Here is a 13,077-nt window from a genome sequence, read left to right as displayed (position 1 = left end):
GTTGTTTTTTACTGCTGCATTCAGTGACTAGAAAATGCCTTTCAAGTTTTTCTTACATACTTCAAATTTCTATCCATATTATTGCAACAGACACAATGTAAATTAGTAATTAACTTTATTTCCACATTTACAAGCCAATAACAATTTTATAAACATTTGACTGTATCAAAGCTGTATATTACAAAGAGTCATTTCTCTGCACTCATATTTTTGGAAGCGAAAGCCTGGATGCGTTACGTAGTAAACAGCAAATGTTTAAAAAAAAAAAATTCTCAGGTATCGTCAGCAGATCTGTCATAAGGATTGAGGGAGGAAGTGGAGTTTTCCGTGAGGTGGCAGTGGTTCAATGCCTTTTTTGGTGGTGCTGCTGCACTTCAAAATTCAAAGCATGGGTATATCTGGAGACTCAGGATGATTTTCAAGCCTCTAACCAACTTCACTTGATAAAAGGCAAATCCTGGAGAAAATATATTTTTTTGGTTCATTGAAAAATCCAAAAATGTCAGACAGTCAAGTACAGTAAATCTGAGAGCTGTAGTACCTTGATCATAATAAGTTAGGCTCTGTGTTGACATAATCAGAGCTGCCCCGCTCATCATCACTGCTCGCACTTCCACGGGACAGACCTGTTGGAGGGCAGGAACATGAAAATATTTAATTTCATGGAAATTAAAAATATTAATTATTAGGTTTGTTGAGCACACATATATATATATTAAAAAATTTGACAAATAAATCAGTACATTTTGCTGTTCATGTAACTGTAAAATACAATTCATGTGAACTTCAAGTATAGTGCTAAAGCTAATGAATTGATGTCACTTAATCATCAACATTTTGTTTGTCCACTGATTATCCATGTAAAAATAAGTGCTAAGTGGAAGTTATTTTTTTGAACAATCACTTACTAAAGGTTGGGTTTGGGAGGTCTGAAGAGTTTCGGAAATTTTCATAATCGTGACAATCTGTAAAAACACCACAACATTCACACACTCTAAAAAAGTTGCTGCCTTAAAATTTCGAAGTACAATCAACCTGGATGTTTAAGTCATTTCAACTTAAAGGTGACATATTATGCATATTATACATATGTGACCATGGATCACAAAACCAGTCTTAAGTCGCACGGGTATATTTGTGGCAATAGCCAACAAAACATTGTATGGGTAAAAATTATTGATTTTTCTTTTATGCCAAAAATCATTAGGATATTAAGTAAAGATCATGATCCATGAAGATATTTTGTAAATTTCCCACCTTAAATGTATAAAAAAAATATTTTTTTTTGTGAGTGGATGCAGCACTATAGCCAATAGAAATGGACAACTTTAAAGGCAATTTTCTAAATATTTTGCTTTTCTGTACCCTCAGATTCCAGATTTTCAAATAGTTGTATCTCGGCCAGATATTGTCCTATCCTAACAAACCATTCATCAATGGAAAGATTATGTATTCAGCTTTCAGATGATGTATAAATCTCAATAATAAAAAAAAAACACCATAAGACTGGTCCAGGGTCACAATTTATTACATTAAGATGTAATATAAATCTATGTTGTCCCCAGAATGTGTCTGAAATTTCAGCTCAAAATACCCCCCAGATCATTTATTATAGCTTGTCAAATTTACCCCTTTTTGGGTGTGAGCCCAAACGCTTCGTTTTTGTGTGTCCCTTAAATGCAAATGAGCTGCTGCTCCCCGCCACAGTTCAGAAGACGGCAGATCATGTGCACGAGGTTTCGGACACAATAAAATAGCCACTAGAAAGTGTATCCTTACAGGGAGACTCTGGACCCGGACGTTTCTGAATGGTTAGTGGACATATTTAAGTAGTTGTTGTTGTGGTGTTACATTAGAGGCTTTCGCACCTGAGGAACCTTTTCATAGTTCCTAGAACTAATGGCGGAAGTTCCCGGGTTTTGGCGCGTTCGCACCGCAGGAACTAGGAACGATTTTAGTTCTAGGAACTCATTTATACAGATTATAGCCTATATATTTACTCCAGAAACTAACTCTACGAACATGGAAAACAATGATAGATGGACCTCTTAAACATTACGCTGAGGAGAAAATCCAACTTGACTTTGAGGGGACCAAGCCAAACATGATTATGTATTTCTGCTCAGCTAGCGACATTGAGCATCAACCACACGGCAAACACTAATTCTTTTTCATACACTGTCTACTTTGAATAACAGTTATATCTAATAAAGTATTAGACATGATTTTTAAACAATGGTACACTAATGAAGACGGAGAATGGGAGCGTTGTGTGCTGAGGCGTTCCTCGGTGCCGACAAAATAAAAGTTCCAACAACAAGCGTGACTCACGCCACTTCAGAGTTCCTACTGGTGGTGCGACTGCAACCAGGAAAACGTTCCTATGGGAACCACCCTGAACTAAGTTCCTAGAACTATCCGGTGCGAAAGCCCCTATATATTCATCTGTTTCTGGGGGATTTCCGTTGAAAATAAAATCAATCCACTGCTCTCTTGTCTCACCTGAGGCTGGGACTCTAAATAGCGTTATGTACTCAACTGTGCAGCCAACGACAGAACAGTTTGCATGCTTTGCTCGAACTTTTGCCATTGCATTAGAACTGGTAACACTGTCGCTTATGGCAAGCCGTTTTAGCTTAAATTGTACCCAGCGTTACTCGTCGTAATTGCATTTTTACTAGTAAGAATTCAATTAGAGAGCTCTACAATTCAGGTCTTACTAGTAGCAATTACAATTAGAGAGCTCTACAATTCAATTATTACTAGTAAGAATGCAATTGCAGAGCTCTTTAATTTAATTACAGAGCTCTGCAATTATACATATCTTTAATTTGTTTTTTTTACTAGTAAAAATTAAATTAGAGAGAATTGAATGGCGAGAAAACTAAAATGGTGATTAACGGGCGGTAATATTATAGAAGGATCCCCTTCCTATGTCAGAAGGGGAGCGAAATCTGATCGGCTTATTTTTTGACACTTGCAGAGAAAGGCTTACCAAAACAAAGTTACTAAGTTGTCACTTTTCACGTTTTGTGGGTTGGGGAGATGCACCGGGGACTCAATTATAGCTTAAGATTTTCATAATATGTCACCTTTAAATTACATTAAACTGACTTTTTAAAAAATGAGTTGAATCTTGAATAACACAAGTTATGTACTGAGCTGTGCATTTATTTTCAGCATGTAGTAGGCCTACCTGAGTTTGAGTCATCCTCAGAGCCACCTATCTCTTCATTTATATACGTTTTTTCTACAAAATTAGATAAGATCATCAGAACATTTTATTTGACAATTTATTTATAATTAAACAAACGTAAATAAATTGCTATCCTTGTCTAATCTCAGATATTTTACCTGAACTGTGGGATGAAGGCTGTGTGCCTGGGGAATCTGGAATCACAATTCTGGAGGGACAAAAAAAAAAAATTCCTTCAGTTTCATACGGATAATTATTCAGCTTTAGCCTAACTAATAGTTTGGAACAACTTGTGAAGATTTGGGATCAGGAATGAGTGCTCTTCTTACATGTAGTCACCTGGACGCTGACTGTACGCTTCATCTTCACTGTCTAGAGAAGAATCACATATTCTGGATTATTATCCAGTCAGTCTCTCATGCACACACATTTGTTCACTCACAAAGATTTTCCATGTCACCCATAACTCAGTTACATATGTGTAAGGCACAATTACAATACACTCCATAACTACTCAAAAATGTGTCATTCGATTTCTGACCATGGTATCCGACATGAATGTTGCTTTCCTCCTCACCGTTTTGATTCACATAACTGGCTTGACTTCCAGCTACAGAGACAAAAAAATGAAAATAATAATAATACTACTCATCATTTACTTGCACAGCACCTTTTAGGCATAAAGTGTAGTTCAAATTGCTTCACGGGTCACATTATATGTATAAAAAAGAGGAAAGGAAAAATAAAAAAGGGTTTCATTAGTTAACATTAGATCAAATTAACTAGCAAGAAACAATACTTCTACAGCATTTATTTTTAGTAGTTGCTGTTCATTTCTACATTTACTAATACATTATTAAAATAACACAGTTGTATCTGTTAACAGTTAATGCACTGTGAACAAGCAATGAAGAATTATATTAATAAATGCTATAAAAAATATATTTCTCATAGTTCATGTTAATGAATGTATACACTAATGTTAACAAATGTAAAGTGTTCCCCAAAAAAGAAAGGAAAATATGAAACAATTAGCAATAACTAAAGAAACTCAAAATATATAAGCTAACTTGTATCTAAACAAGCAAAACATCTTTTGTGTCAGGTTTGTTTTGCAGTAATAAAGCACAGTGACAAACATTGTAAAGAGAAAAGAAAAGTTTTTTTTTTTTAGTTTTTTTTACATTGCACTTGAGCTGTTAGATTATTATATTGTCTCAAAGGCCATGACTGCATGTTACTCACTTTCTGAGGGAGGACAGGAGGGCAGCTTTGTGACAGTAATAGATGGTGAACTAAGTGAACTGAGGGAAGAGTGATTATTAACACACTGTAGCACAACACAGTCTGTGTGTATATCTCTCTGTGTGTGTGTGTGTGTGTGTGTGTGTGTGTGTGTGTGTGTGTGTGTGTGTGTGTGTGTGTGTGTGTGTGTGTGTGTGTGTGTGTGTGTGTGTGTGTGTGTGTGTGTGTGTGTGTGTGTGTGTGTGTGTGTGTGTGTGTGTATAAACTCACTTGGCTAGTGGGTAAGGTACACTGCTAATCCTGTGAGGGTCTGGATGGGGTGCATCTGAATAATAAGGGAGGATAAAAGCATGCATTTGTATGCAGATTATACAATAATTTATGGGTTTTGTTGTGTATTAGAAGAAAGGACAAATTATTTACATGTCGACTGGGGATGACGAATCGTAAATCTGTATGAAGAGAGACAATGTTGAGCCAACATGCATATACACATTCAAAGAAAAACATACCGTAGATATATATGATAATTATGACTGATATAATAGTGTAGCAGACAAGATCCTTTATATGGCAAAATGTGTAAGACAGCTATGCAAGATTTTATTTCTTACGGTGCTGGACTAGAGTCACTGGACCTCTGAGGGATGGATGCTGTAAAGTAAATAAAATATACCAAATAAACAAACTAAATAATGTCATGATAATTTTACAATGGTTTTTAATTATTTTACATTCAGCTTAAAAGTTTAATTGGTCAGTCGGGCTAACAGAATTAGATAACGATTTTAATGCACGACGTGGAGGGAAGGAACCGCCCGATGTGAACCGGAGGATGGTTGCCTCCGCGAAGTGCATTATAATAGTTTTATGCACAACTATCTGTGGATTATCCCGTTTATACCATGGTCATGTGCCAAGCTGTCAATGATGTTTGCAGCACAATATTTGACCGGGAGGGTAAAATTGACAGTTATTTTCCTCAGTTAGATCTAGCATTCTGCCCGCTTTGAATCAGACACAGAGATAAAGTAGTGTGTAAGATTACATTTATTTGAATGAGCAAATTATAGCATTTATTTGAATTAATTATCGAAAGAGAGAGAGATGAAAGATGCGTTCCTGTGTCTGTTCAGCGTCTCTCTCTCTCTCTCTATTAAACAACGAAGCTGTGAGTTTAACTAATTAAGAATAGCGATGTAACCCCCTCATTGCTGAGAAATATAATGTAGCGATTCAGTTTTGTTTTAGATTTTATTTTTATTCCGTTTTATTAATAAAATTTGAGGGACAGTGTTGATACATTTCTGTGCTCCTGAATGTTTCTGTGTGTGTGCAGCATGATCTCCGCTCTCTGTGTGCGTGCGCTTCAATGAAAACAGCGCATTAATATAGCAAGGTGATTAAACTGACTTGGAACTACCTGTGCATTAAAGTCCCCATGAAATCACCACAAAAAAAAAATGTTTTGCTTTTAGTATTAATATGTTAGCCTTACTGTTATCTATAAGCTAGTGTGCTCCAAAACAATGACAAAATTCTCATTTAGAAGATATAAGCATTCAAAACTTAGTCTCTCACTTCCACCAATAAGGATCAATGATTCTGATCACTCTGCACTTCAGCCTCTCATCACATTTTCTGTCCAATCAAATAAAGAACAATTCAGACAGTGTAAATGCTTTTCATTGGGGCGAATAAAGTCTGGTTTCAAGCTAGTCACGCGAACTGCCGCAGTGCACAAACAGTCTGTGACCTGAGACACAGTAGCAGATCATATGCACGAGTCGGCGCAGACCACATAACATATCAGACCCATTTGAATTCTGCACAGAATGCTGTATTTTAAAGCGATGGAGGAGATTAGGAGGAGAAACGGTTAGAGATTAGGAGGGAGCTCAACGGGGGCCGGTTTCACAAAGATAGACTTTGACTATGGCTTAGATCAGGGGTCGGCAACCCAAAATGTTGAAAGAGCCATATTGGACCAAAAAAAAAAAAAAAAAATCTGTCTGGAGCCGCAAAAAATTAAAAGCCTTATAAGCCTTATGAAGGCAACACATGCTGCAAGTGTCTATATTAGCGTTATTAGCCCCCTAGTATCAAAATGATAAGTAGGCTACAAATACATAGTGAGCGTTCATGATTATGTTTATTTTCCCTGCAGCGCATCCTGGAGAGAATGACGCACCACGTGACTACTCTGCTGTACGATCGTGCTTTAAGTTTAACTTCCATTATAATTTTAATGTATTATGTTTCGATTTATTTATTCGTGTATTATGTTTACAACGTTGAAAAACTTTAACCCTTTCACACGTAAGTTTAAAATGTTCTGACTGACCCGTGAGTTTTTCAAGGCGACCGTTATTTAGAATGTGTCACTTTATGGTTTCCATGGTGACGCGTCATTGCGTGTCACGTGACACACCGCAGCAGCAACAGAGCTGAATGAATGATGATCTGCTTTTGTCATTTTTCCTTTTTTATTCAAAATATTCACAAATTTGATAGATATGGCATGAAATATCTGATAGTCCGATTGTCAAATATATGCAATTGGAAGTGTTTTGTTGTTTAAACACCTTTATAACGATCGCGTTAGTTGAGCTGTATGTGCGATGGGCGCCGCCATCTTAGTTTGTGCCGCAGACGCAGTTCAGAGAATCGGATCTGTTGGATTTACAACATGTGAATTCATCCACTTCTCCCGAAATACATAAAAGTAAGTGGCTGGTGAACTGGGAGAAGAATAGAGTAAACTTTAAAGTTACTTACACAATGTGTATCTGATATGAATAAAACGTGTCTAATTATAATGGAAAAGGATTATTATTGCCTCTTCCTTTAACATCAGTGTGTATTTTACAAACTCTAAATGTATTTTTTTTTTTTTGTATTTATATGTCTGAAACCTAAAGTAAACATTATGTGGTTGAAAACACTGAAAAGTTGTGATATATGACAGCTCTGAGCGCGCCTGTCTCTGGCTCAGCGCTAGCCAACGCGTGAGAGCACATTTGAATTTAGCAGTTGATCACGTCATGCACTGACCGTTCTAATCACACCGAACGATGTGATCGTACGTGCGAAAGGGTTAAGAATGTTTGTCATGTTTTTCCTCCTACCGAAATTATATTAAAACAAGAAATATTTTTTCCATTTTCATATTTTTTAAAAAAGCTCCAGGGAGCCACTAGGGCGGCGCTTAAGAGCCGCATGCGGCTCTAGAGCCGCGGGTTGCCGACCCCTGGCTTAGATATAGTAGATAGTCAGACTTCAGATAGACATCTAAATCAGACCGTTGCACAAAGCACTTCAGACTCTGACTATCTTAAGTAGGACTACACTGCAATGCATTCTGGGTAAAATAAGACACTTTTCAAAACAAAAAACATGGCGGATCGAGTAAGCGCATTCAACCGCTCGGTGCAGTTTACCCGAGCGGAAAATATGTGTTTGTTGGAGGAGTATAAATGACGGAGTATGTTTTTATGTTTCCACTGTTCGATCGGAGATGGTCCTCACTGCGGAACATGAAATCCACGGGGAGGAGTCGGATCCAGATCCGACTCCTCCCACCTTACATATACCTAAACCTACCAATCTCCACCCCTTATATCTGGATCCAGCTCCGCCCCCCGGATCTCGTGTACTGCATTGAGGTGCTACTGTTCGATCGCGCCTGTGCCTCTCTCTCTCTCTGACACACACACACACACACACACACACACACATTCCAGCATTGCAATCTTGACATCGCAGCCTGTTATTATGCAGCGTTCACACCAAACGCGAATAGAGCATCAAATTCGCGTCTAGTTCGACGCTTGAACATTTTAAATCCATTCGTGCATCTAAGGCGAATAGGACGCGCGTCTAAAGCGAGCGTTTGAAGCGAAATAGACAGGCATTCAGAGCTATGACTCCACTATGACTCTACTACCCCCTGTTTGAGCAGTCACGGTGTATTGCATTTCACGCATCGCCAGTGACGCTTGTGTATGAAAGGGAGCGCGTCGATCGTTGCTCGCGTTGACTATGTAACGGCCCTAACAGTTACAAGGACATTTTACTTGGGAATGTAGTAACAAGAAGAAATGTTTAAATTATGAGCCATTTTCCCTTTTCTTTTGGCAGTTTGTAATGTAACTGATTGTTACTGCTGGTTGCCAAGGTAACATAGAGTCTTAAACCTAAGTTAGCCTGGGGGTAAGGTGTCTAATTTTTTTGGTCTAAATTAAGTCAGTCTTTATTTTTGTGAAACAGTCTAACTTGCATTAGACTAGTCTATGAGCAAATTTTAGACTTGTCTAACACTATAGACCGGTCTAAAATAGCTTTGTGAAACCGCCCCGGATCTGGCTGAGCTGTGATAAACAAAAGTGGCTAATGGCTAGGCTACTTTAAAAAAAGGGGAGGAACTGTTTGATATGTCCAGCCCTGTCTTCCTGTTTCAGTGGAAATTACATCAACACATTGAATAATGCTACACTTTTCAAGGCAATTCAGTGGGCCAGTTTTATTGCACACCTTTCAGCCAATCAGAATCGAGTGTTCAGACAGACCATGGTATAAAATACTAGCATGCGCAGAACGCAGAGTCTGACTAACAAATCTATCTTATAACTCTTCCTCATAGAGTCATTTCAGAGTTGTGCGAAGTCAAGTTGTAAAACATTTTTTATTGAAATATATCACAAAACATCCTTTTTAACACTAATTATTTTTTTTATTATAGATAAAGAGAGTTAGGAGGTCTTACTTGGTTGTTTATACCGCCAGCAGTATGTACAAAGACTGGTTGCAAGTATGATTGACAGGAAGACAGCTCCGCCTACCACAGACAGCAGTAAAGTGAAGTCCATAACTGAGAAGACAATGTGAGAATATCAATTTATGGCAGTATTAGGCCACAACGGAGAGCAACAGCCTTCTTCTGAACCTGTGGTTTCAGGTTAGTATGACTAACCCGGAGAAAGGTTTGCTCATTTTGCATAAATGAAGCAGCAGACAGCATGTGAAAAGTTAGGTGAACTCATTTCATTTGGTTTATATGAAACTGACCTGTTTTAACTATATAAATGAAACAACAGTGAGATCATCAGAGATAATTTGTTTAGGTTTTTTTATTTTATTTTAAGAAACAGCTGAAAATCCAGATCTTCCATGAGCTCTTTAAAACATTACTCTGAATTTATTCTTTATCACTTAATACATTCTTCTTAAATTTGAAGAACTACATGCTTTAATTTCCGCCATGCACATTTAGATCACTTAACTAGCTTGCATCTCTCTGGATACTTTGTGTACTCAAAAAATTAAGCCTTTTTTTAAGATTTAAGCAAATTTAATTAATAGTAAAAATCTGTCATGAATTGAATAATCCTTGCGTATTTTGAGTAATTGAACAATCCTTAATCAATTAAAATACGTAAGGATTATTCAATTCAATTTGATGGATTTTTACTATTAATTAAATCGCGTAAATCTTAAAAAAAAAAAAATGTGTATCTTTGTCTTTCAGAACTACTAACGGTGCTGTTGATTTGACTAATCGTTTGCTTGTACACTGGAAAAATCCTATTCTTAATCAGTATCATCTTCTTTTCCAGTAAAAACCCAAACATTTTCGAAAAATCATCATAAAAATAAGATTGTTTCTTCAAATAAAGGACAGTTTTAGACAAAATCCCTTTCAAGATATGTACAATTCAGGTTCTGTTTTAGCCCTGCGATCTTTTAGAAAAACAAAAATTAGTCTAATTTGACTGTTGTCAAATAGCATAAACAATGATCATATAAAGAATTCTCACCTGTGTCATGTCTATTGCATCTCAAATAATGCATTGTGCTTGATAGCGTTTTGTGGAAATTACATTTGAAATATTTTTGCAATAAAATGAACTCCCCGCCAAACTCCCCGCTAAGGATTCTTTTATAGCTATAGCATTTTGTGCATCATAAGTTCACAAAGATAATTATTTTCACACTTTGACACATTATTAAAAAATGGATAAGTGATCCTTATCTTGATTTCTCTTTATTCACACATCACGTCTGATTTCGCTCTTCACTGATACCGTTGCCTTCATGATAAACAAACACAAATTTTTGAAATCTTTGTTTAGATTATTATAGTTTCAAATATGTAATTCTCACATTTTTATGTATTTTTTCACGTTTTAAGACTGAAAGTCTTGGTTTAGCCGAGGGTAAAAATAAAATAAAAACTGGAATCTACACACAAAAAAGAAACTTGATATGCATAAGTATAAATGATGAAATATGATTAAAAAGTTTTGAATAGAAATCTGGGACATAAAAGCACAGAAATTGAGCAAACTCCTGTAAAGGTATTTTATGAGATATTTGGACTTTTGTTTTCATGAGTATAAATACCACTGTGTATATACACACACTGCCGTTCAAAAGTTTGGGATCGGTAAGATTTGTAATGTTTTTTAAATAATTCTCTTATGCTCACCAAGGCTGCATTTATTTGATTAAAAATACAAAAAAACTGTAATATTGTTAAATATTATGACAATTTAAAATAACTTTTCTATTTAAATTTATTTTTAAATATAATTTTTTCCTGTGACAGCAAAGCTGAATTTTCAGCATCATTACTCCAGACATCAGTGTCACATGATCCTTCAGAAATCATTCTAATATGATGATTTGCTGCTCAAAAAAACATTCATTATTATTATCAATCTTGAAAATAGTTCTTTCTATTGATTCATCATTCTTCAAATTCAAATTCATTCTTTGAACGCCGTGTGTGTGTCAGCTAATTTAACACCATTACGTATTATTCTCAGATAGAAAACAAACTCCTGATTACCTCAACACGAATCAGTGTGCATTTTAGTGGAAACAGGCTCTTCTTCTCTGTAACATTTCTAAAAATCTCTGAGAAGTCAGCTTTTTTCAGATGACACGTTTAGCTGGTTTTAATCAGTCAAATTCTCAATCTGCGAAATTTCACTCGGCATCACCTTTCTTGCAAGCTTTTACACACCTTTATATATGCTAGTGTGTGGCTGTCTGTGGTTGCATTCAGTGCCAGGAAACGGATTTCCTGTATTTTGCAGTTAGATGAGAAGAAAAAAACGACATATTATGAGAGGTTTGGGCCTCTCTTAATCTTAGATCTGTCAAGTTATTGAGAACTACTACCCAGAACCCCCAAAAGCAGGCCAGATGGCCTACACTTTCTTATTTTAGAATAATTTTTCTTCATTTCTTTCTTTTTTTTATTAAAATTTGGCATGTTCTTTGGCACCCAATACTGCATTATGGTAATTTTGACAAATCAAATCATGACCTGATTCAACACAACAGGACTACTCATTTATATGCATAAAATTATTAAAAGTATTCGTATAACTCTAACACATGCTTTACAACATCCATTAAGAAAAGGTGTGAGAGAGAAAAAAAAACTAAGAACATGAATGTAATTGGCTTGACAAAGGAAATTGAGTGTAATAACAAGGTTTCATTTGCGGTTGAAGACATCTTTGACCCTTGGGGATCCTTATCAAACTACAGCCATATAACAAGCCAGCAATACTGTATCAGTCAGTTTAGAGTGACTGAGCTAGGAAATAAAACGTCTAAAAATATATCTATTTTGAAACATTTTCTTAATATGAACTCCACACCCAAAATTAAGGAAAGTCACCTTTCAAATTCATTTTTGTCCTGCTAGTCTGTTATAATGTATAATATGTATAATATAGTGTTATAAGCTCTTCACGTCGGTGCTCAATAGCATGTTACTTGCACAGAAGAAAACCAAAGGTGTTGACAGTAAAGCTTGGACTGCAAACTTCCTCATCTCCACTGATTAAGATCGGCAGATCATATAGGATCTCTAGAGTTCGTGGAGTTTCGGTTTGCAGAAATTAGATGTAAATGAGCATTACTTCACTCAAACTCAAGCTCTCTGTATCGTATCACAGAAAACTTCAAGAGTATTCCACATATAATTATGCCGCAGTTTTACATGGTGAACAAAAAAAAGTAAAAAGCTTACCGATCAGAAGCAGCAGTCAAGTCAAATCAAGACACCACACGTTCTGCTCAGCAGAAACCTGCAACCAAACTGGAGACCAGTTCACACGCACGCTGTAGATGGTAAAAATCACACCTAACTCACAGCTCACTATGAAGGTGCCACCATTTTTTATTCTTCCTCCCACACAAATCACTACTTGTTCATCCGTTTTCTAAACGACCTCCCAACCCAAACCTTGAACGATCCCAGTAGTCAGTCTATTAATACGCTCATATCTGCTGCGAGGTTCCTTGGGTTTTATTCATTAATACGAGGCGTTGAAGTGTGTCCTGATCTACAGGGCCTTTGCTGCAAAGAACTTAACTTTTAGGTTTCTCTCCTCGCTGCACTTGCTCTCTGCATCCTCATAGGCTCATTGAAAGCGCCGTTCCATCACTTGCACCAGTCAGCATCTTTTCCCCCCCCTTTTCATCTCTGTAACTGGCTGCTCTCTCGCTCATTTCACCTCCCTTCCTTATCTCGTCTCTCATATCTGAAGGTTCGCTTTCTTGCTCGGTTTTCTGTTGTCATGCAGATTTGATTGCTTGTTTTAGTTTTCTTTCTTAAT

General features: G+C 36.6%; 1 protein-coding gene across 7 annotated transcripts; it reads right to left on the bottom strand.

Moving 5' to 3' along the window:
• Positions 1-97: 97 nt before the first annotated feature.
• Positions 98-12,991, bottom strand: lat (linker for activation of T cells). Of its 7 annotated transcripts, XM_081382813.1 has the most exons (14): positions 12,489-12,830; positions 11,469-11,528; positions 9,207-9,311; positions 5,056-5,095; positions 4,865-4,893; positions 4,712-4,766; positions 4,442-4,500; positions 3,774-3,806; positions 3,526-3,568; positions 3,355-3,404; positions 3,197-3,250; positions 909-965; positions 542-626; positions 98-457 (listed from the first exon to the last, which is right to left on the bottom strand). In XM_081382813.1, exons 3-13 carry the CDS (start codon positions 9,307-9,309, stop codon positions 547-549), a joined length of 603 nt encoding a protein of 200 aa, XP_081238939.1. In that variant the 5' UTR covers positions 9,310-9,311; positions 11,469-11,528; positions 12,489-12,830; the 3' UTR covers positions 98-457; positions 542-546. The 7 variants fall into 7 exon arrangements, with proteins under 7 accessions (XP_081238939.1, XP_081238935.1, XP_081238937.1 ...); XM_081382809.1 differs by lacking the exon at positions 11,469-11,528 and having other exon boundaries at positions 12,489-12,991; XM_081382811.1 differs by lacking the exon at positions 11,469-11,528 and having other exon boundaries at positions 9,207-10,530; positions 12,489-12,893.
• Between the last annotated feature and the right edge of the window lie 86 nt (positions 12,992-13,077).

Source organism: Scardinius erythrophthalmus (assembly GCF_964197995.2).
Source record: "Scardinius erythrophthalmus genome assembly, chromosome: 1".
Taxonomy (NCBI): Eukaryota; Metazoa; Chordata; class Actinopteri; order Cypriniformes; family Leuciscidae; genus Scardinius; species Scardinius erythrophthalmus.
The sequence above is the reverse complement of the archived record's forward strand: the minus strand, read 5'-3'. Positions and strand labels throughout refer to the sequence as shown.